Here is a 24,192-nt window from a genome sequence, read left to right on the forward strand (position 1 = left end):
CTGAGGTACTTGGTATCTTGAAAACACAGCAAGGAGAAGATGGAACTTTGGAAAGAGCCATTTGAGATGTAAGCTAGTATGGGGTCAAATACTCTTTATATAGCCTCTCCACTCCCATAAACAGAATTCAGAAAGCATAACCTGATTGTTGTATTTTTATTGGAAAGTGTCATTTCCCCAGATTGAATTGGGAATCTCTGACCTCAGAACAGGACTGAAGCCAGGCTATTTAGGACCTTGGGCTGGGGTGAGGACCAAGACCACAGAGCCAACTTATTGTACTTTGCAAGATCAAAAGCAGGAGACCTTATATAGAGAAGGTACTTTTTTAAAAATGGAAGCCTGGCCTTGCAGCAAGTCACACAGGTACAAGTCACTGGACCCCAAACTGGTGTGCCATCTATTATCCTTTTTCCTCTTGGTCTGAGTAGTGACTGAAGAGCTTTGATGGTATTGAACAGGAACTAAGAATGGCATGGTGGATAGATGGAGCCCTTTCGGGGTAATAACTAGCTGTTCACAGAATGAGAAGTGTTGGTAATAATTCTTCAGATTCTTCCTGTAGATCTGTTGGCCTGTTATAAGCTTTTAGCTACAGAAAGCAAAGTTATTGCTGGGCTGAGCTAATTAATTTCATCTTCTGATCAAATCCCTAGTTCTGAGAACCTTGGAGTTCAGTTGTAATTGCTTTCCCAGTTTCTAAAAGGCCCTAAAGGTACTTTATGGGACTCTCAAAAATTGGGAACTTGTATGGGTCCAGGCTATTCTCCATCAGATAGGTTAGTGAAAAAGGAACAGAACATCAAGTTATGTTTAGCTGGGATGAGACAAGAGAGATATGACCAATCACATAGGCCCAACATCCTTGTTTTCACACTTGTCATCTGTATTGCTGCTTTCAGAATCTGGAGAAGCTGGTGGTGTCTGGAAGATAGGGATATAGTTATGAGTTGAAAGAGATGGGGGAGTTCCAAAGCACTTAATAGTAACTCTGCCTAGTCTTGCCTCCACAGAGTGTTTTGTTTTGTTTTTTTTGCTCCTATCCTCATTCTAGATTTGATCTCTTAACTTCAATCTCCTCAGGCTGCTTCTCCTTTGCCTACAACTATGCTTGTCTCTCTTTTTTTTACAATCAGACTTTCTCTACCCCTTACAGAAAAATTAACATATAAAATAAGTTATTTCTGCCCATTTTCAAGAGGCATTAAGTGCCTCTATATGATGCTAGAATAGATTTTCAGCTGAAGTAGCTTCCCCTCTATTTCCAGCTCTGACTTTCTTAAGTCTGTATTTTTGCAAGTGTATATTCAACACCATCTGGATGTCCAACTGTTCCCTCTACCAAATAACCCTCAAATAGTTAATAAACACCATGCAAGTGGCTAAGGCTAGAAAAGCTGGTTGGTTTTGACTTCCTATATTCACATTTCCCCAAATATAGCAAGTCACCAAGTCCTAGCATTTCTTTGAAATGCCTGACTTGGACACTTATCTCTGTTACCAAAACAATTTTAAAGCCTGTGTCACCTCTTTCCTAGACAATTAGAGCATTCTCTATTAGTTCACCTGACAAGTTTTCCCATTTCAGTATGCCCCCTACTTGCAGGCAAATAAAAGTTCCAAAGCACTTAATAGTCACTCTGCCTAGTCTTGCTAATGGGTACTGGCAGAATCTTTGTAGTTCTTGAGAAGGTGGCTTACCAAAGGTCCTGATTTAGCTGAGCTTAAATGTGCGTGCAGCAGGGCAGCAACTTCTTCCTGTCCAGCTTCCAGGGCTATAGCCAGGGCACTGGTGCCTTCCTTTATTGAGGAGAAGGAGAATCACTACAACCTAACCTGAGGGATGAGACCTATCCTGGCAGCTCTTGAGAGCACGGTCTAGACTCACAGTAATCTCAGGGAGGAAAGAGGTGATATATTGGGGCCCACAGTGATCCCAGGAAGAAAGAAAAAGGCCAAGTGGAGCTGGAATTCTGGGCAAATTAGAAGATGGTGTTCTGAACTCATTCCTTGTCTTCTCTGCTGCCACCCACCCACCCCTATAGGCCCCAGCCTCACATTGTCCAAGACAGCCTGGTCACAGGTTGGCTCAGCCAGGAGGAGCTTCACCATTTCCACTCGTCCATGTTCACTAGCACACATCAGAGCCGTGGAGCCCTCCTCATCTTGCAGGTTCACATCAGCTCCACAGGCTAGCAAGGCAGCTACCATGTCCTGCCGACCATGGCTCACTGCCAGCATCAAGGCTGTCTGCCCTGCCTGGAAAAACCAAGGATATAAAGCCAGGGCTAAGAGTATAATGGGAGCATCTATCACTGGGGGGAAGGGACCAGACCAGGGCCAGGGATAGTCCTCCAATCAGGATATGTACTGTTAGGTTCAGATCAGGCCAAGATGAACTTGGGTATTGGGATTATGGGCTCCCCTGGGAGTAGGGAAGAGGGCTCACCTGGCTGGCTTTGGCATTGACATTTCCTAAACTGAAGAGCCTCCTTATTACATCCATGTCATCATCTCCATCTACAGAGGCCAGAGCAGCCAGCATGAGGGCTGTGTACCCTGCTCTGTTCTGATGATCCACCTCACACACCCCTGCAAGGGAGAAAGGACAAAGTGGGAGTAATACCCTAGCTCTTGTCTTCACATCTCAAATTTGTGCATCAGGCAAGCCAACTTTATTAATCTCAGTTAATCTCCTTTAAAATAAACACTGGCCTAGAAGTTAAGGATACATGAAGCTCTGCTGTTGCCTCATGAATCTCATTCTCCCTACCAATAAAATGGTGTGGTTGGAATACTCAATAGTATCTCAAGAGGTTCAGATTTGTATAATTCAAACATCTTCTCTATGCCTCTTCCTCTTCACCAAGTTTCAGCCTAGTCTATTTGCCCTTGCTTCTAGTCCAAGGTGCACTGAAGGGCACCTGACCCTTTCTCCATTTATGAAAAACACTTATCAAGTCTTAGGCTAATCTCTTTCAAAGCATCAATCCTCTTTAGAATATTCCTAACAGGGAATGCTATGGATGCAGATCAAAACATGCTGTCTTTCACATTAGTGTATTTGCAGTTTTATTTAGCGGTTTTGGTTTTGCATGAGTGTGGTCTTACAGCAGTGATCAATATGGAACTGTGTTTTGCATAATAAAAATAAACATTTTCAACAGAAGTAGTCATCCAGCCTGCGCTTGGTCCTCAGTGAACACATGACCAGAAACTAGAGTGCTGTGGAGTGGAATCTGGTAAAGTGGGGTTGTGATTGTGAAAAGGCAGACAGAAGGGAAAGAAGATTGAAGGAGTAAGATTAGAGCTCTTCAAAGCAGTCATGAATTCAAGCTAAATTCTTTAATCTTCCTATACCAATGGTGGCAAACCTATGGCATGTGTGCCAAAGATGGCATACAGAGTACTCTGTAGGTACGTGCACTACCTCCCCCCCCCTCCTCCCAATCACAATCCCCCCCACAGAATTCATTACTAGAAAGGCAGAGGGACTTGGGCAGAACTGCTTCCTTCCCCCTCTCCACCAGGCCTGATGACATTTTTTCACATTACCCATCCATCTGCCCAGCAGCCCAATGGGAGCACTTCCTTCTGTGTCTGGGGTAAGGTAGGCAGCTCACAGAACTGTCAGGGAGCAGAACACTCAGGTCACTCCCCTCCCCATCTCTATACTTGCTGAGGACATTCTTCACTTCACCCACCCCAAATGGGAGCACTTTCCCCTTCCTCCATGTCGGGTAAGGGTAGGGCAGGCACACCCAGCACTGGGGGGGGAGGGGGGAGGACACAGCACATGCTCTCAAAAAGTCATATGCTCTAACCATGCCCACCTCTCCCCTTGTCAAAAATCTGTGCTCACAAAAAAGTGAATGATAAACAGGTTCTTATGAGTTATAATTGTTAATAAGGCATTGTTATTGTGAAGAGATGCAAAAAACATAAATTTATAATTTTAAGGGGTATTTTTTATGGGTAGCTAGGGGGCATAGTGGAAGAAGGCCCAGAAGTCAAGATTTATCTTCTGAGTTTACATCTGACTTCATATACTAGCTGTATGACCCTGGGCAAATTACTTAACCTTGTTTGCCTCAGTTCCTCATATGCATGTAAAATGAGCTGAAGAAGGAAATGGCAAACCACTCTAGTATATTTGCCAAGAAAACCTACAAATAGAGTCACAAAGAGCCTAGACACAATTGAAACAACTGAACGTTATGGGATTAAAGAAGCAAGCAGCTTAGGTAGCATAGTAGATGAGTCAGAAAAACCTGAATTTGAATCCTGCCTCTGACAATTATTAGCTGTGTGACTGGGCAAGTAATTTAACTTTAGCCTGTTTCATCATCAGTGAAATAGGAATAATAACAGCATCTACTTCCAGAGGACTAATAAGAGGAACAAACGAAAGTACTTGCAAACCTTGAATTGTAAATATTAACTAATATACCTTTTGGGAAGGGTGGAAGCTGCCTAAGTCACAATGCCTAGATTTTTCTAGACAGATAAGGGAAGGAACTTTAGATCATCTAATTCAACTCCTTCATTTTAATGACAGGGAATTGAAATTCAAAATAGTGTTAGCAAGCAAAATGGGACCATAATGAAGAAGAATAGTATAGACAGGGTGTGAGCCTGTGCAGGTAATGACCATATTGGCTTAGAGCATATCTAAGTTTGAAGCTTCTCTCAGTGGAGACCAAGATAGTGTTACCCTCCAAAATTTGGTAATTCTGTTGATTGTTCCATCATCCTCTATTACCTAGGTTTGGTACTTACTGAGCTCAGACTCTTCCTTCCACCCAATATTCAATCAGTTTCTAGGTACTATTGATTCTACCTTCCAGGCAGGGAAGACAGGGGAAATAAGCCATAGAGAAGGGAAGAATCTGCCCCAAGTCACCCAACCAGTAAAATGAAGAGGTTGTACTAGATGATGACTGAGGTCATCTGAGCTGCAGAAATAGTCAAGAGCTTGATGTGACTCTAGGTTAAACTTGGTAAGCTTAAGGCAGCTGGAGACACACTGGAGACAATGTGCAGTAAATGTGGTCAGAGGAACTGGGTTTTAATCCTGGATCAGCTATTTGGGATCAGAGTTTTAGAGCTGGAAAGTCTAAAGACATAGATAGCATGCTTATCAAATGTGCAAATGACACAAAGCTGAGAAGCTAATTCACACAATGGATGACAGTCAGGATCCAAAAGACTTCTGAGATTCTAAAACATTGGGCTAAATCTTAATAAGATGGAATTCATTAAGGATAAATGTGAAGTCTTAACCTTCTGTACAAAAAAAAATCAACTTCACAAGGGCAAAAGGTGAGAGGTATGGATAGAGAGTGACTGTTTTTAAAAAGATTGGCATAGAGTACTACAGATACAGTATGAATCAGTAAGTGTGAAATGACAAACTAAAGTGTAAACACAGTCTTGGCCTGCATTGAGGGACCTGACTTCTTGTAATAGGCAGGTGGTAAGTCCTATTCTCCTGATCCTATCTCAGGCCTCATGTTCAAATCTGGGCACTTCAATCTAAGAACACTGGAAAACCAGAGTCTCGTGAGGATAATCAAGATGGTGAAAGGCCTTAAGTCCACATCATAAGAGGTTCAGCTGTCAGAAGAAAAGAAGGTTCAAGGGGCCAGGATAGCTGCCTTCAAGTATCTGAAAAGCTATTGTGTACAAAAGGGATTAGATTTGTTCTGTTTGGCCCCAAAAGTCTAAACCAGGAACAATGGGTGGAAGTTACAAAGAAACAAATTTAGGTCTGATGTCAAGAAAAACTTCCTAAGGAACAGAATTGCACAAAGAGGGGATGAGTCGCCTTTAGAGGTCTTGGTCTTTTGACTTTCTTTGGAAGCCCTTAAAAGGAGACTAAATAACCTCTTCTATAGGTTACAGTAGGGAATTCCTTTTGATTAAAGGTTGCATTAAATGCCTACTGAGGCCCTCTCCAACTCAAATTTTTCTATTCTATCTGGCTCTGGCTCACTATACAACATGGCCAAGTGTTTCTCCCCCTTTTTCCAGTTTTCCCATCTATAAAATATTAAATTAGGGGTTGGACCAGATGACCTCTGAGGACTCTCCTAGCTCTGAAGTTCTACAACTGTGGAAAGAACATAACATTATATAGTAGAATTAGCACTGGGAATGCATCTCACAAACCTGGTTTGTAAATCTAACTCTGACACTTAACTCTCTGGATCTTATTTTCTTCCATCTGTGTACATTGGGGAGGTTGGGAATTGGTCTAGGCAACCTGGATGGCCCCTCCCATCTCTAGACTCTGGGGTATCCATTTCATACCTGAAATCCTCAAGGACATGAACTTTAAATGGCAAGAAGCCTCTTCCACATCATAAATGATGGGCTACTCAAAGGGGACTGACTCAGACATTTCCTAGCTGTGTGACCCTGGGCAAGTAAGTTACTTCACCCCTATTGCCTAGTCCTTACCACTCTTCAGCCCTGGAGCCAATACCCAGTATTGATTCTAAGACAGAAGGCAAAGGTTTAAAATAAAAGTGGGAAGGGGAAGGAATGACTGGTCGATAGAATGAAGCTCCCGTAAAATGAGCTGTGACAGTTGTGGTTAATCCCATCTCTCAGCCCCACTGACCAGATCTATCTATCTCCCACTTCTATCTCTGGCCCTCATTCTAATGTCTCTAGTCCTGAACCCTGTGCATCTTCCTCAGATCTGAATGACTCCTTTTCCCACAGGAACCAAGATGGCCAGGGTCTAAGTTCATATTCAGTGGGAATAACTTATGACTTCCAGCTAGAGCTGGACTTCCAGGGCCAATCGACCAGCTCTTTCACCTATTGAGTCCCTCTGACCAGCTCCCATCCCTGCTTTCCATGCCTCAATCCAGGCCCCAGGCCCCACTGACCAGTATCCAGCAGCAGGCGTACAATGTCAAAATTGGAATGAGAGACACTGTAGTGCAGGGCTGAGTTGCCATTGCCATCTGCCAAGTTGACCACATGGGCCAGCAAGGCTGGCGAGTGTGCATTCAGGGAAGCCAGGAGGGCTGCCACAGGACCAGGGCGGGAGTGCTTTTGGCTGGACACACGAAACCATTCCTGCTGTACCAGACGTGAAGTGCAGGAAGCCTGTGAAGACAAAGAAAACTAGAGAGCGACAGGAGATTTTTGCCCATGGCTCTGCTTATACAGCCTTGATGGTAAGTGTCCTGGGGGTCTGAGAACTTACTCCCTCTCGGTCCCGGCTGCCCCTGGGCTGGCTCAGCTGCTTCTGGAGCACCAGACAAGCTTCCTTCAGGCGGGAACTCAGCTCAAACCTGAAGCAAGAAAAGGGGCCCTAAGGAACAGGGAAGACTTCTAAAGGTATAGAAAGGAAGCAGAGCAAGACTGGATAGGATGGAGACCCTCCCAGGGACAGAACAAAACTGACTTACTCTTCTCTTCAGTCCTACTCACTTCTCTTGGTTGTCAGGGGCATCATGTGCAGCCTGTGACTGGTTCTGGACACCAGAAGAGCTGCTCCCTGGGGAATGAGGTGGAGAGTGGCCAGCAGAGCCAGAGCTATCATCTGAGGAGCCCTCAGGGTCCCCTGGCTCTGAGTCACTATCTCCATCACTGGCTTCTTCCTCTTCACTGGATGAAGAACTCTCATACCTGATGGGAGAAGGGCTTATGGATAGAGGAAGACAAAGAGGAGCTTTTGGGACTGAAAATAACGAGGCTCCAAGTACCAAACAGGATCCTAGAATCCCAAACTCTCAAAGCTGAATATGACCTCAAGATATGTTGAACATGATGTGTTCCTGGCCTGGCTCTCCCCCTGCCCAACCTTCCTGACCAATAGTCAACTATTCTCTAGTGATGAGGAAACTATTACCATCCAAGAAAGCCACTTTTGAATCATGGAAGGAAGCTATAGCCCAGAACAAGGAAAAGAGTTGGCTAAGCTAGGGAAAATTAAACACTATCAAAGGATTTAGAGTTGAAGGGACCTTTGAGATTAGCTAGACCAAACCCCCTTATTTTTTAGATGAGGAAGTTACTGCCAAAGACGGGAAGTGACTTTCCCAAAGTCACACAGCTAGTGAGTGGTAGAACTAGAGCTAGAATCCAGGCATCTGACTTTAAACCCAGGGCTCTTTACTGGGGACCAGGAGAGAACCCAGAGCCTAGGAGGAGGGCATTGGGTTCTAGAGTCTCACTCTCCATTGAGGATGCCCACAAACTGTAGGCTTTTAGGGCCAGAGCTGGGCTCCGCTGCTCCATCTCGCTTCTTCATGATGGATCTGAGGGTACCTGGAGACAAAGATTAATTGTTGAACTCAGCTCTGCCCACAGGAATACGGTAGAAAGCAAGAGCAGGCCAAACTCACCAGCCTGGGCTATGACCCTACTCTGTTGGGCTGGCACTTCACTGAGAACCTCTTGCCCAGAAGGGGCAGCCTCTCCATGGCTCAGTTCCAGGGGCCCCAGCTCAGCTTGTGTGCTCTTCTCAGCCATGGTCCCCTGCCCCAGGTGGCTGGGGGTCTGGGTGGCAGCCTCTTGTCGTCGTGACCAGGATAATGCCTCCTCTTCCTTCAGAACTTGAACAGCCTCCAGTTCCTGGAGTCGCTCCTGCAGGAAAGCACTCACCCCACGCTGGTGTTCCAGACTGCTCTTCAGCATCTCTAGTTCCCGTTCAGCTGCATCTGGCACCCCTAATAGCTCTTCTGTCACCCATGTGGCTGCCTCATGGGTCTCGGGCAATGCCATCATGCCTTCTTCACAAGTCTTGGGTATGACCAGTATGCCTGCCTCACAGGTCTCAGAAGCTGCCAACACACCTTTGTCCTGCATCTCAGGCGCCATTAACGTGCCCACTTCCCGGGTTTCAGGCACCACTAATGTTCCTATCTCACAAGAAGACCCATGGGCCTGAGCTCGGGCCTTGATCCCCCTCTCTGATGAGGCTAGCCTTTCGGTCAGCCGTCGTAACTCAGCGAGTTTCCCAGGCCGAGCTGGGGAGTCTAGCTCTGGTTCTGGCTCAGGTTCAGGGCCTAGCTGGTACCCTGCCTGTAGCAGACGAGCCCTCTCCTCACGTAAGGTACGCAGCTGCTGCTGCAGAGCAGGGAGTGACTTCACCTGGCCCTCCAGCTCTCGCAGTCTCCGTAAGGCGGCTGCCATCTGCTCCCGAACATGCTGTAGCTGGGCTGGGCTGGCAGCTGGGGCGGGGCTACTTCTGCCAGAGCTCAGTGGGCTCCTCCAGCCCAGACCAGGACCAAGTCCGGTGCCGACAGGTGCCTGCTCCTGTTCCTGTGCCAGCCTACGACTTGTCTCCAGCAGTGTCTTCTCCACTCTGAGGTTTCTCCCTGAGGCTGTTCGTGGTGATGGTGGTGGTAGGAGGCCAAGGCTAAGGGGAGGTGCTGGGGCCAAAGATAAGGCTCCCCCAGACTCTCCCAGACCCTGGGATGTCCCCCGTCCATCCTCACTAGCCAAAGATTCTGTGGAAGTCCAAGGTCCTGGGCTACGGGGGCTTCGGGGACCAGAAGGCCGGGGTCCCCGGGGTCGTCGAGTGGGCAGTGGGGCTCTGCTTCGGAGACCTTGTCCACTTTCAATATCCTCCACATACTTCAGAAAATCCAGGTCCAACTGGAAGCCATAAGGAGTCTCCACTGAATATGGACTTCGAACCCCACCATCCTGGTCCCTGTATAGAAAGGGGCCACCCAGGTCTGGAGGGGAGAAACACAGGATTGAGAACTAGCAATAGTCAGGGGCTAGAGACCAGAGGGTTAGACCCAAGTACTTGGGAAGCAAACATAGGGACAGATCCAAAGGCCAGGAGAAGGGGGAACCCAAAGATCACCCATATCTCACGCAAAGGGACTCCCTGCTGGGGATATCTGCACCACCACCTTCCCAATTTTCCTTCCTGGAAAAACCTGGATGGCCTGAATTTCTTTGCCCTTCTCACCAGCCCAACTACTTTATCCCCTTGGAAAAATCCCTCCCCCAATTCCTCTCACCTGGCAGGTTCTGGTTCATAGCAAACTTGGCCATTGTCTCTGTGGACAGACAGGAAAAAAGATTTGGCCTAGACCAGCAAGTTTACAGACCATTTAAGCCTAGTCCTGCTCAGTCTGCCCTCTCCTCTGGAACTGCTGGGGGCAGAAGGACAGACCTCCATTTGGAGTCAAGAAAAACCCAAATTCATGTCTCTGCTCTGCTTCATTTACTAACTGCGTGACTCTGAGGACAGAATTTAACCTGTTTAAACCTCATTTTGTTCCTCTATAAAATGAAAGGGTTAAACTAGTCCAAGGGCTCTTAACCTTGTTTGTGACATGGTCCCCTTTGGTAAAGTCTGTGGACCCCTTCTCAGAATCTTTTTTGTTACCTATATTCATAACTGAAGGAAATGCTAAATTTCAGTTAGAAATTAGTAAAAATAAAGATAATGTTTCCCCCCTCATCCAAGTTCACAGACTTGAAATCCAACCTTGGGTCCTGGGGTTAAAAATCCCGGGACAAGATGCTCTCTAAGATACATCCCAGTTCTGACTTGCTACATTCTCAAGTCCCTCCCAGCTCTAACATTCTATGTTCCTGTGCCTCGTACTTAATTACAGATGATGATCCCCAGATGATACCAAGGCCCCTAAAGAGTGAGACCAAAAATAGTGAAAAGTCAGACTAAAGAGCAACCCATCTCCCACCCCAGCCCTATCCAAAGGCAATCCTGCCATTTTAGTCAAGAGTTTATGTCAAGAGTCTAGGGATTCCTGGAGGAAGTACAGTGGAGGGAGTTTCCAGGTTACCTTTTCTATTCACCTGGCTGCCTCTAGAACATGGTGACCTACCTCTTGAGGGGGCAAAGTGAGGCGAGACTTGGAAGGATTCCTATATTGCTGGGGCTTCCCCCATCTCCTTTCTCCACATTAAAGAAAAAGATAAATGAGCCGGTTATCAGGATTGCCTCCAGCAGGATCCTTGAAATCAAATCAACAAGCATTTATTAAGCACCATCTGCATGCCAGGCTAGATACCATCTGTATGAGGTCCTAGAAACTCAAAGATAAAAATGCCCTCAAGAAGCTTACATTTCCTTCAAAAAAAAAAACAATGTGTTTATGTATGGATATGCACAAAATGTTAATAAAGTAAATACATGGTAGGACAGCTAGGTGGCTTTCCTACAGGGGCAACTCCAGGAGCTGGAGGCTCATCTTACCGAATTCAGATCTAGCCTCAGACACGCTCGCTAGCTATGTAACCCTGAGCAAATCACTTAACCCTGTTGCTCTCAGTTTCCTCATCTGTCAAATGAGCTGGAGAAGGAAATGGCAAACCAGTCCATTATATCTGCCAAGAAAACTACAAAAATGGTTATGAAGAGCTGGACACAACTGTAAAATGAACAACAAAATACATGAATATAGTGGGCAGGAGACCCTGGCAGCTAGCAGGATGAGGAAAAGTCTCATGTTGGGGATTTTGGGGGGTGAGATGGGGGAAACAGGGTCCCTAAGCTGAGCTTTGAAGGAAATAAGAGATTCTAAGAGCCAGAGATGAAAATCAAGGGGCTATAGACAAGGGGCTAGCCTGCACAAATGCTCAGAGAGATTAAGTACCATGTTCAGGGAACCAGCAGAAGACCAGTCTGGAGAAACTACAGAGGATGAAGAAGAGAAGTGGAATGTAAGCTAGGGCTGTAAAGATAAGTTGGGGGCAAGTCGCAAAAGAGCTTTATGTGAATAAAGGCTTCTGGAGAGTAGGGCCCTCCAGTTAAGGCTCTGCCTAGCAGGTAGAATCTGATACCCCTAGTAACCATAGAGCTCAGCACCCCATACTTGGCCTTTGGCCAAAGCAGTAAGAACTTGTGCCTTAACTCAGAAGACCCAGGTTCAATTCCTAGTTCTGGAACTTCCTAGCTAGGTGTTCTTAGGTAAGACCATTGCCCTGTCTGGGCCTCAGTTTCTTTCTCTATAAAATGAAGTGGCCCTATTAAGCAAAATTATTATAGAGAAAACACTTTGCATGCTCCAAAGTCATATGGAAATGGGAGCTATTATGGGATCTGAGACTGGAAGGAACCTTAGGGACCACTGAATTTAACTCCCTCATTTTATATATGGAGAAGACCCAGAAAGGGGGAGTGACTTGCTCAGGGTCACACAGTTAACAATTAGCAAAGATTGGATCCAAACCTGTTATGTTATAATAAAGGAGGTCACTTGTATCTATTTGAGGTAGTAGAAATGATGTACAGAGAGGAATAAGATGACCCTTCTCCTTTATAACAGTTGCCCAGGCAGGATCCTTCAGGTTGAAAAGGTTTATCCCTTCAGGACCCACCTGGGGTTAATTGATATATTAATTTGGGCTCTTCAGCTAGGATAATGACGATATTCTGACTGTGTTGTCTCCCTTCCCAAAACAAGTTTTGAAACTGATTTAGGAAGGTACTTTAAACTTTATATATTAATAGGAAGGATAAGGGTAAAGGACTGAGGTACTGGAGACCCTATTAAAATTATTACTATTGAAACCCTAACTGCAGGCAAATGAAGAACAATGTTAGCTTCCTTCTGGTTCAGCCTGGCTAGGACTAAACTAGAGTAGGTAAACTGCTGGGAAATCTTCAGCTTCTTCTTCTGTAGATCTTAGCCTTAACAGTTGAGATATATCCACCCTTTCTACCCTCTTCTTCATCTCCTGCCCACTTCCCGGATCCCTCCCGGGCCCTGGGAAACCTAGATAGCTAGATGATGAAACTCCTAATATCTAGGGACAGTAGACACCGAGGTGATGGTCAAATACAGGTTGATAACGGTATATCAAGGACAGGAAGAGCTTGCAGAGAGATGTTTGCACCCTCTCCCTCCAAGACCAGGATCCACCGATCTCTCGCCTCAGGACAGGTACCAGACCCAGAACTTCTGCTCAGGGTTCTCAACTGCCCCCTCCTGCCTTTCGCATGCCTCCCTGGGAACATCCTATCCAACTGACTTAACTGTCAATCATTGAATGAACTTCAAGCTCCCAGAGATTCAATATAACAGTTATCAGATGAAGCATCCCTACCTATATATCGTGGCCACCCATTTTTTTAATGACTTGCTATGCTAAATAATCCTTAGCAAATCACTTAACCTTTTATTGTCCAACACAAGTTGCAAAGCGGTTGCTAATCTGTAATGATAGACCGTTTCCTCCCAGGGAGTTCCCTATACCAATTAGATCACAGGCTTAAATTTTTTTTTAATTATTTTTTTTTTTATTTTTAAAAAGGGAAGTTTAGATGCAGTTTGCTTTAACAGTCCACCTTTGAGTTAGGTTTCATATTTGGTCTTTGACACTAGCTATGTAACCACAGCTTAAATCACTTAAACCCTCTTAGTGAGATAAGCTCTCAGAATCTCTCTGAAATGTTATAGAACAGTTATAGATTTTGCATGGGTAGAGGGAGTTTCCACACCAGGAATCCCCTATCCTGATGAAATCACAGTTCCAAAACTAAGATCTTCCCCCTCTTCCCCAATTATTATTTATATGATTACTGCTGAGGCTAGCAGGAAGACCAAAGGACTTGTGTCACTATTAGGGAGCTGGAAACCAAGGAGGTGGGAGTGTACAGGTAGAAAATGGGCTCCTATAACTATACTTGAATGAATGATTATTTGAGAGATAGCATGATATAGTAGGGGAAGGGGAGGAATAAGCATTTATAAAGCACCTCCTCTGTGCTAGGTACCATGTCAAGTGTTTTTTTACAAGTATCTTATTCAGTTCCCACAACCCTGGAAAGTAGGTGCTAATAGCATTCCTATTTTACAATTGAGGAAACTAAGGAACAGAGATTAAGTGATTTGCCCAGGATCACAAGGCTAGTCAGTGTCTGAGGCTGGATTTGAACTCAGGTCTTCCTGACTCTAGACCTAGCACCTCTGTCTACTGTACCACCAACTATCTAGCTAGGAAGTACAATTCTGGCCCTCAGTTCCAGTCCAAACTCTGCAGTTTATCATCTTTAACTAAGGAGTAAACACCTTAATTGCTCTGAGCTTCAGTTTCTGCATCTGTAAAGTAGGAACCATAATAAACACTCAATCTGGAGTCAGGGAACCTGGATTCCAATCATGGCTCAGCCTTGACTCCAAGGACCCTGCTGAACATCATCTTGATGCTCCCTACTCAGTTCTTCCTCTGCATCCATGCCTACTCTCTCTCCTCAGGTACCTCCTTTGTAAAGGGGGTTAAAGTCTCTTCCATCTTTAAAACCTAACATCGTATTTCATAATCACATGAGGGAAGTGTTTAAGCAATATAGCAATGGGAGCAGGTAACTATTCTTTCCTTCCTATCATGCCAAGAGAGATTGAATGTCTTTGGGTTAGAGACCAAAAAGATCAAAGAGGAGCTAGGTGCTCTGATAAGAAGCAGCAAGGAAGTGATCAGAGAGGACAGTTTGGGTATATGAAAGAAGACGAATTTCTACTAGTAGCACGGGGATGATACTCTGGACCAAAAAAGAGAGTGACTTCTTGAGGATACTGACCTCCTGGGTCTGAGGAAATTGAACAGAAACTGGTACCATGTGTCTGTAAGATCAAATGAGTCCATATTTGTAAATCACTCAGCACAGTGCCTGTCACATAACAGGCACTCTATAAATGCCTATTCCCTCCCTCCTCTGTGATTGTGCAACCTAGAAATACCTGGTCATCATGTTTATCCACACTTCTAAAAAGAAGCCAAGTTTATATCATCCAGAAGATGTTTACCACCTCTGTAACCTTAGGTAAATCACCACCCTTCTCTATATTTCTGTAAAATGGGGGAAGAGTATTTGGGCCACAAAGCATCCAAGATCCCTCCCACTTCTAAAATCTCATGATTCTAAGACAAAAGGGCTAAGAATGTCTTCCTATAAGTGAGTCATTATGAGGCAACCAGGCAAGCAGGAGGGGACAAGGAGAAAGGCTATATAGGCAAAGAACACTCGAGCCTTGGGTTTCCAAGAGACCTATCTCCAAGGGCACTATTTCCAGCAGTCTCACCAGATGGGCAGCCTGGGAGCCCAAGGACCTGGGTTCCAGTCCAGATTGCATTACTGGCCTCAGGCAATTCCATTCCTTTTTTTTTTTTTCTGGACCCCACTTTCCTATCTATACATGAGGAAATTGGCTTTTCCCTGCCCTCCTAGCTGGAACAATGTGTGAGTCTAACTTCCTGGAAATGGGAGAAGTGACTTCATTGCCAAGTCAGGGAGGAGGCCAAAAGGAACAGCTGAGCACACAGTACAAAGCCAAGGGTGCAAGAACATCTGTTTGCAACTGGAGCCTGAGCTCTCTAAACAGCCAAAACAGCCACAGGGGTCAAGAAGGCAGTCTTTGGGACCTGGGCCCACCCTGCCTTTCTAGGGTGAGAACAGGAATGCTGGGGCCAGTAGAAAAAACAGAGACCTGAGACTCCTCCCCTGTCCAAGCTAGTGATACATAGTTCAGACATTCCAGTCTCATCTGGAAACATGCCAGCTCCCCGAAGCAGGACAGGGAGGCACCAAGGGGAAAAGAGGGGAGGGCCCTGGGCCCATGAGATAGATGCTGATGCTGTGGTCTCCCAAGACTCGCCTTCCCCAAAAGCCTGTAAGCTCCACCCATACCAGGGCCAACTTAGGTGCCAACTACTGCATGAAGCCTTCTCTGACCCAGCTGCAGGAAAGAATGTGCCTCTTGGATGACTCTCAGCATGATGCCTGCACCCTCTGTCTCCTCTGCACTTCTCACTCTCCCTAGTAGCAGATTATTTGTTTACTTGTTCCTCCCCGGTTAGTTATGTTGGAAGCTCCTTGGGAGCAGGGTCTGGGTTATAATTGTGTTGTGCTTTGTAAACCTATAAAAATAAGGGTCCGTGTATACCCAGGTCAGGGTCCTAGATGTAACTAACAGATTCATTGTAAATGTCACTTGAATTGGACAAGTTAATTCTCTGACTCCATTCACCTTCCCCCAGCCAGAAGTCTGTCCATCTCAGGCTCCTGATTCCCTCATCTGGCCAGAGCAGGTGACTCTTCCCAACCCCTCCATCCCCAGTGGCGAATGGCTCAGAATCAGCAAAGCCAGATGCCAAAGGCCAGAGGAAACAGGACCAAAAACACTCAAGAGCTGATCAGGTTTTGGCAGTAATAGATCAGGGGGACTGAGCCTCTTTGGGGTGGGGTTGGAGATGAGGGAAGGAGGGAGAAGTTCAGGAGCCTGATTTGGACACTGGCTCTCTAGGCCAACCCCTTGCAGTGGAAAGGGCCATCTCTAATAGTAAACCAGAATTCTTCAAGTACAGATGACATGACCACTGGTCTGGGTTGCTTAAAAGGGATTAAGGCCTCTGAGGTCCCAACCAGGTCTGAGATTCTAGGATTCTGTGAACTCAGTGATGTATGTGTGAAGAACACAGCCCTCCCTCCCCACCACCACTACCACCAGTTTGTCAGTGTCATATGATACCACCCACCTCCTGCCTGCCCTATCACTTTATGGAGCATTGTGTACGAGTATGTGTGAGTATGTGTGTGTGTAAAAGAGCCAGAGACAGAGAGAATTAAAGTGGGCTCCCAAGCCCTGATTTTAGTAAACAGCCTCCCTTGCTTCAGCCGCCTACCCCCTGCCCTAAGCTGTCAAGGAATGGGGATGCTGCTGCCTAAGAGCCCCTCATTAGCCCATCATGACTCCCAGAGCCCTGCCAGCTATTTTGGGATCCTGAACTGTTATTATCACTGGGTAACAAGTTGGGAATGGGGGAGGAAGGAGAAGGAGGGAAAAAAGCCTTAACTGTTGGTGAGGGGATGAATTATAACAACACATGAATTATAACAACCTAACACATCTAAGGATTTACAAAGGTAAGGAATGTGGGTATTATTATCCCCATTTTACAGATTAAGAAACTGAGGCTCAAGAATCAGAATTACTTACTAGTTGTACCTCCTTGGATAAATGACAGAAAAACTGGTATTCTCCTCAATTGGAGGTGGCAGTGGGGGGTTTGTACAGGTCTCTATCTCCTCTCCACATATAGAATTCTTTGAGACAGCTATTCTCCTTACTGGGCTTCATTCCCCGCCTCCACCCCCACCCCCCACCCCCTTTATAACATGAGGAGTAGAGTCTAGGTTTTTCTAGTCTTTTCTACCTCAAAGTCCTATAGTCATAAGACCTTGGCAGGAGTTGCAGACCCTATTTTGGGAAGGTCAAAGGTATCAGCACTGCCCATTTGTGGATCAAAGAAAGAAAGCCTCCCTGGCTTTCCCCTTCCTGCTTGAAGGACAGTAGGAACTGTCCTCAGTGAGGCCCCACCCCAGTCGGGGACTGAGGTCCTGGCCCCCCTAGAGCTCTCTCACTATCCCTAGGAGTGGGAGGGGACGGAAGGGACAAAGATTCTTCCTTCCTAGCTAGGCGGCTTCATCCGCCTGCCCATTGTCTCTCAGGGCCCCTGGGGCTGCTTCCCAGGCCCCTGCTTCCGGAGAGGTTGGGGCCCCCTCCCTCTTCCAGACCCAGTCTCCAGGGCTGGGGGTGGAGTGAGAAAAGATAGGTGATATCCAGGCATCAGCTAGGTTGAACAAGGGAGGCCTGGTACCAGTCCCTAGTAGGGAGCTGGGCAAGACAGGCTGCCAGGTCTGGACCCCAACCCTTACCTGAGAAAGAGTAGCAACATGGTCAGAGGCTTCCAAGTCTGCCTCCCCCCCCCCCATGGGCCAGCCCCCTCCCTCCCTAAAGACAAAGCCTTAACAACTCAGATTCTCTCCGCCCAGGTCTAGTCACAAGGATGGGGAGTCACATCCTCCCCTACTGGAGGTGACACAAATAGAGGAGACCCTTCCCACCCTGCTGCTTGGTCCTTTCTGGGACCTCTTTGAGAGCTCACTCCCTGCAAGGGCCTCCCTTCTACCTTACCATCCAGGGAAGGTGACCTGCCTAGGAAATTCTCCTGGAATTGGACTGAACCTGCAAACCCATTCCTATTCTCACCTATTCCCTGGACCCCTGCCCCTCCTATGCCTTCTCCTGCCCAGCCCCACTGTCTCTGCTCCACCAGCTCCCACTCTCCCCCTCCATTCCCCCACCCCCAAATCCTCAGTCCATGCGCCCTCAAACCTCTAACCCAGGTCCTCATCCCTCTCTCCCATCTCCCGCTTCCTCATCCCCTACATCACCTGGTCCTTCGGTTCCTCCAGTATCTCCCAGTATCTCCCTCCGTCCCTCCCTCCTGGCCCATCGGGAATTCCAAACTCTCCTACCTGAGCTGCTCCCGGCCCCGACGCCGGAGCCTTAGCCAGAAGCCAAGGCTCTGCTTAATAAACCAACTGGCAACTGCATCAGCCAATCATGAAGCGAAGGGTTCCAGGAAGCCCAATGGTAGTGTAAGGGCTGGGGAGGGGCGGGGAATCCAAAAGCTGAGTCGCTCTCAGAGCCCAAACTGAGGAGGGGACTGAGCTCCGAGCCCCTCCCTGCGGGCTGCTTTCGTCCGGCCCAATGATCCCGGCCCAGCCACCCCGAGCCCGGGATTTCCTCGGGCGGCTGTCTGGCCGAGAGCCTGCAGAAGAACTTAGAACCTAGAACCTAGCCTGTTGGCTAGAGAGCCGAGACTAGACCGCCACCCAACTCAGAGAGCCCAAAGCTCAACCAGCACTAGTGCCCAGTCCCAGAACCCAATTCAGAGGGCTCAGACGTCCCAAATGGAAGACCAGAGCCCAAAGGAAAGACCAAACCTTGTCCTAAAGTGGAGACAGGAATTCCGCCTAGAGGCCAGAGCTCATCCTTGGCCACCTATAGCCACTGCAATAGCCAGAATCTACCGGAGCAGAGCCTCCGGGGCTCAGAGCCCGGCCCAGTTCAAAATTGAAGACTGGAGCCCCAGCCTGGAATTTTAGAACCGCCTTCCACGGAGAACTCCCTCCCTGTGTGCATTGCTGCAGGCAAGCACTTCAACCCCACCCTCCAGAGGCACTCGGTAGTCACTTAGCCACCTCTGACATTCCCGCTGCTCATTCTTTCTGTCTGTGTTTGCCCTCTTTCCAACCAATCCAAGAGCCTCCCAGGGGCAGAATGAGATGATACGTCCAGAATGACTTCCAACCTATTCCTCCAGTATGGCCATCTTTTTCAATCTCTAAGTCAGGCAACCCCAGGGAAGAACTAGATCCAAGGAATTAGAGACTGGTACTCAGACTAAAATAGGAGATGAGTAAAAACTACAGGCACAAAGGATAAAGCACTGGGCCTAGAATCGGGAAGACCAGAGTTCAAATTCAGCCTAAGACACATTAGCTATGAGACCCTGGGCAAGTCACTTTACCCTGTTTGCCTCAGTTTCCTCATCTTCAAAATGAGCTGAAGAAGAAGAAAATGGTTAGCCACCCCAGTATCTTTGCCAAGAAAACTCCAAATGAGATCACAAAGAGTTGGTCACAACTGAACAACTATGGCCAAAGCTAGACTCTGTTGTACTCTATTATTTGCTCCAATGCTTGCCTGGCTTATAAATAATTTCTCTTTCCCTCAGGTCTGGAATCCTGAATTTAATGAACTTTTATTTATGCCTCTTATGTGCTGACCTGCCATAGCTCCCTCAGGAACCTTCCATCAGGAGCCTAATTATAGACTTATATAGTTTTGAGCAGGAGGACAAATCCTATTTACTTTAGAGGCCCAGAAAGGGAAAGTGACTTGCTCTGAGTTATACAGGACTTTTGACTCAATCCAGGGCTCTTTCTGCTATTATACTAAGAGACTTCCATCTCTTTCCTGACCCAAATCCCCCACTTTCCTCTTTGTTCCAAGCCTGTCTCCCCTTTAGTTAGGTTAATAATAATAATAATTGACATTTAAGGAAGCAGCTAGGTGGCTTAGTGGATAGAGAGGCAAATCTGGAAATGGAAAGTCCTGGGTTCAAATTTGACCTAGACATTTCCTAACTGTATGACCCTGGGCAAATCACTTAATCCCCATTGCCCAGCCCTTACCACTCTTCTGCCTTGGAAACAATATACAATATTGATTCTAAGATGTAAGGTAATAATTTTTTAAGACTAATAATAATAATAATTAACATTTACAGTGTAAAGTGTACCGAGGGAAGCAGTTGAGTAATACCATAGTTACTTAACCTCTGTTTGCCTCAAATTTCCCACCTATAAAATGGAAATAATAACACCTACCTTGAAGAGTTATATGGGAATAAAATGAGATAATATTTGTTAAGCACTTAGCATAGTACCTCTCACATAGTAGGCACTATATAAATGCTTATTTTCTTTTCCCTTATCCTTTCCATATTCAAATCTTCACTTATCCTGAAGAAGTCTCTCCTTTAATTCTTTTTTTTTAAACCCTTACTTTCTGTCTAGGAGTCAATACCATGTATTGGCTCCAAGGCAGAAGAGTTCTCCTTTAATTCTTAAATACTTTCAGTTATTTCATTTGACCCATACAACAACCCTGGGAGGTGGATGGCATTATTATCACCTGTTTACAAATGGAGAAACTGAGGCTGAGAGGTTAAATTACTTGCTCAGGTTTACCCAGCTGGGAAGTGTCCATGGCTGGATTTAAACTCTGTCTATGCATTCAATTACTCATTCTTCTTCAGGTTCCCCTACTGTCTCTCTGAATATTCTCTATTATGTCATAAAAGCCTGCTCATCCTATAAGTACACTTCAATCCCCCCAGTCCCTTTCCTTTGATTGTCTGATTCCTCTTAGAATCTCTATTTTATTTTATTTTTCCATATTATTCATTGTTGCAAGAAAATATTCACATAAAACTAAAACCTCAAAATAAAAACACAGGGGGCAGCTGGGTAGCTCAGTGGAGTGAGAGTCAGGCCTAGAGACAGGAGGTCCTAGGTTCAAACCTGGCCTCAGCCACTTCCCAGCTGTGTGACCCTGGGCAAGTCACTTGACCCCCATTGCCCACCCTTACCAATCTTCCACCTATGAGACAATACACCGAAATACAAGGGTTAAAAAAAAATAAAAATAAAAATAAAAACACAAAGTGAAAAATAAGGTGTTTAGATCTGCATTTCCAACTTTAACAATTCTTTCTCTAGAAGTGAATAGTATTCTTTGTCATACAACTTTCAGAATTGTCCTGGATCATTGCATTGCTAAAAATAGCTAAGTAAAAAACAAAAAGTAGCTAAGTCTTTCATAGTTGGTCATCCCACAATATTGCTGTTACCATGTGCAATGTTCTTCTGGCTCTGCTTATTTCACTGTGCATCAGTTCATGTAGATCTTTCCAGCTTTTTCTGAAATCATTATGCTCATCATTTCTTACAGCAAATCTCCATTTTAAAGAAAGCACCCAGGCCAACCTTGTCTCATACCCCAGACATTCTCTATCATTCCCCCTAATGAGTACTTTCTCCCTGCTTTTCATCTCCTTTTTGTGTGTCCCTTTCTCTCCACCTTAGAATGGAAGTTCCTCAATGGCAGGAACTGTCTTTTTATATTTGTATTCTTATGCTTAGCATAGTCCATGGTGCTTCAATAATGCTTTTTTTTGTTTGTTTGTTTGTTTTTTTTGTTTTAATTTTAAACCCTTAACTTCTGTGTATTGATTTTATAGGTGGAAGATTGGTAAGGGTAGGCAATGGGGGTCAAGTGACTTGCCCAGGGTCACACAGCTGGGAAGTGTCTGAGGCCGGATTTGAACCTAGGACCTCCTGTCTCTAGGCCTGACTCTCAATCCACTGAGCTACCCAGCTGCCCCTCTTCATAAATGCTTTTTGATGTAACTTGACTTTTCAATTTTGTCATATCACCTCTACTCTAAGTTGAGCCACCAAGCGACCTGCTGAAAAGTAAAGTAATCAGGTCTTGAATTTGGAGACCTGAGGATGACTTCAGTCTATAATCTTGAATATGTCCCTTTTCCCTTATAGGACTCAATTTCCTCACCTGTAAAATGAGGGGGGAGGGGGAAGTTAGTCTAGGTGACCTCTAAAATCCCTTCTACCTCAGAAACTGCTCTGTAACCCTTAAAATAGAGACAGAAATATCTGTTAGGATGATAATCTTATGAAAGAAGCCCTCATCCATTCCCAAGTGTTCAATGGAATTCAGTGACCTGAATGGTGGGAATTTCAGCAAGCATCAGGGAGAGCTGGATGTGAAGAAAAGGAATAAGTTAGAAGAGAATGGCATCAGAGTAATGATGTAGAAAGATGAAATCTGGTTTTGCAAGACCCCATTCCTTCCAACTTTAAAAATTTTTTTTTTCCCAGAATGTGGTCCTGGGAAGGTGAAATTTGATGAAGTTGGTGTAGGTGATGTATGAAAAATAAACTGTCCTACCACCTCCATCCTCTGAGCATGTCCTCCACACTGGAGACCCCAACATGCCCTGCTTTGTCATACTTCGTAACGAGAAAGAGCTTTCCTACTCTATAAGTCTGTATATGACATGAATTAAGGAACTTCTAACACTTGTTTGTTCTACTATTAAATTTGGACTTATTTCTGAGAAGTTAAAAAAATGATTTTTTCATTCCTGGGAGAATTTCTCTACAGCAGGAGTTATTAACATGTTTTTGTCACCCTTTAGGCAGCCAACTAAAGACTATGAATATGAATCCCTTCTCAAATTTGTCAAGTACATAAAATACAGAGGATTACAAAAGAAACCAACTTGTTGAAATGCAGTTTTCAAAACAAAACAAAACAAAACAACAACAACAATAACTTCATAGGCCACAGATTAAGAAGCCCTGCCTAAAGAAATTCAAACAGAAAGACTCAGAGTTGAGCAGCAATTTCTTTTCCAGAAAGACTTCTGATTCTTGGATGGCCTGTAGCAAATTTTTATCAGCCGTAAAATGTTTCACTACCTCTTCCAGTCTGTAAAGTCCACTTTCTCCCTATGACTGCTAACACACAGATGTCATATGTGAAGGGTGCCTTACAGTTCATAGACTACAACCCTCTTTGTTTGACAAAGAGAAAAGCTGAGGCCTACAGAGTCTCAGTTGGTCTTTCTACTCTGCCATTTAGTTTCCATGCAACTGCCAAAGCAATGTTCTAAAAGTACAATATGCTGACCATATCACTCCCTGGCTTCATAAATTTCTTCATCTTTTTAATATTTAAAAACTTTTAATAACAAATTGTATGAAGATGTTGTTTGACTCCTAAGCTAAAATCTTATTCGTGAAATGGGACCCAGAATCTAATACAATGTGTAGTGGAATAGAGAATCTGGGTATCAATTCTCTCAGTAAGATTTTCACAACAAATGCTGAGGTGTTACATTTTGCTGGAAAAGCTTCTGGCCACTTAGTTAATCTATCCACTATCACTAAAGCATATCTGTAACCTTGACTCCTTGTAATTGTGATGTAATCAATTTGTAAGCATTCGAATGGTGTATAAGCTAATGGTTTGCCTCTCAGACTGTGGACTTTTGTAATTTTCTGGTTGAATTGCATACAAATTTCTACACCTCTGTGAAACTCTCATAGCAACTTCATATATGCCCCTTGCATTCCAATACCTATTTATGGAATCTGGCATGCCCAGATTTCCATAATGCCCTTTCTGGTTAGTGCATTGCAAAAGGTGAAATATAGGGATTTAGGTAACATAGGTTTTTCCATTTGCCCCCAGCCAAACTCAGTTAGCCAGGTATGCACCGTGATGTTTCTTCCAATTCTTCACTTCCTTTGGGGAGTATGCGTTTTTGAGATCATCTTCCTCTACCAAAGATAAGTTCAGAATTGTAAGTGATCCATACTTTGCTGCATATTTGGCTGTGATATCTGCACGTTTGTTCCCTAATTCCATTGGCCCTTGGATTTTGGTATGAGCTTTGCAATGAATGACTGACACTTGGGCTGGTAATTGGATTGCATCCAACAACTGATTGATTAAATTCCCATATGCTATCTGTTTGCCATTGGATGTAATGAAGCCTCAATTTTTCCAGATTTCAGCAGAATGCACGACTGAGAAAGCATAATGAAAATCGATAAAAATGTTTGCTTTGCGATTTTCAGCAAGCTTCAGAGCATGTATCAAACTGACCAATTCTGCTCCTTGAGCACTCGTGGTAGATGGTAATGATGAGTACCAAAGGATCTTGGAGGCTGTCACTACGGCTGCTCTGTTATATCTCTGATTGTCTACTATGTATGATGATCCATCTGTGAATAAGGTCATA

At 45.2% G+C, this 24,192-nt stretch overlaps 1 protein-coding gene across 4 annotated transcripts; it reads right to left on the reverse strand.

The window, feature by feature from the left end:
* Positions 1–142: 142 nt before the first annotated feature.
* KANK3 (KN motif and ankyrin repeat domains 3) lies at positions 143–18,792 on the reverse strand. Of its 4 annotated transcripts, none has more exons than XM_044672686.1 (12): positions 18,740–18,792; positions 10,833–10,903; positions 9,999–10,037; positions 8,367–9,704; positions 8,196–8,289; positions 7,450–7,647; positions 7,223–7,310; positions 6,900–7,140; positions 2,450–2,592; positions 2,059–2,259; positions 1,702–1,800; positions 143–924 (listed from the first exon to the last, which is right to left on the reverse strand). In XM_044672686.1, exons 3-12 carry the CDS (start codon positions 10,030–10,032, stop codon positions 847–849), a joined length of 2,514 nt encoding a protein of 837 aa, XP_044528621.1. In that variant the 5' UTR covers positions 10,033–10,037; positions 10,833–10,903; positions 18,740–18,792; the 3' UTR covers positions 143–846. The 4 variants fall into 4 exon arrangements, with proteins under 4 accessions (XP_044528621.1, XP_044528612.1, XP_044528630.1 ...); XM_044672677.1 differs by lacking the exon at positions 18,740–18,792 and adding an exon at positions 18,269–18,335; XM_044672695.1 differs by lacking the exon at positions 18,740–18,792 and adding an exon at positions 18,269–18,295 and having other exon boundaries at positions 6,900–7,122; positions 10,833–10,961.
* Positions 18,793–24,192: the final 5,400 nt, after the last annotated feature.

This window comes from Gracilinanus agilis, chromosome 1 (genome assembly GCF_016433145.1).
Source record: "Gracilinanus agilis isolate LMUSP501 chromosome 1, AgileGrace, whole genome shotgun sequence".
Classification (NCBI taxonomy): Eukaryota; Metazoa; Chordata; class Mammalia; order Didelphimorphia; family Didelphidae; genus Gracilinanus; species Gracilinanus agilis.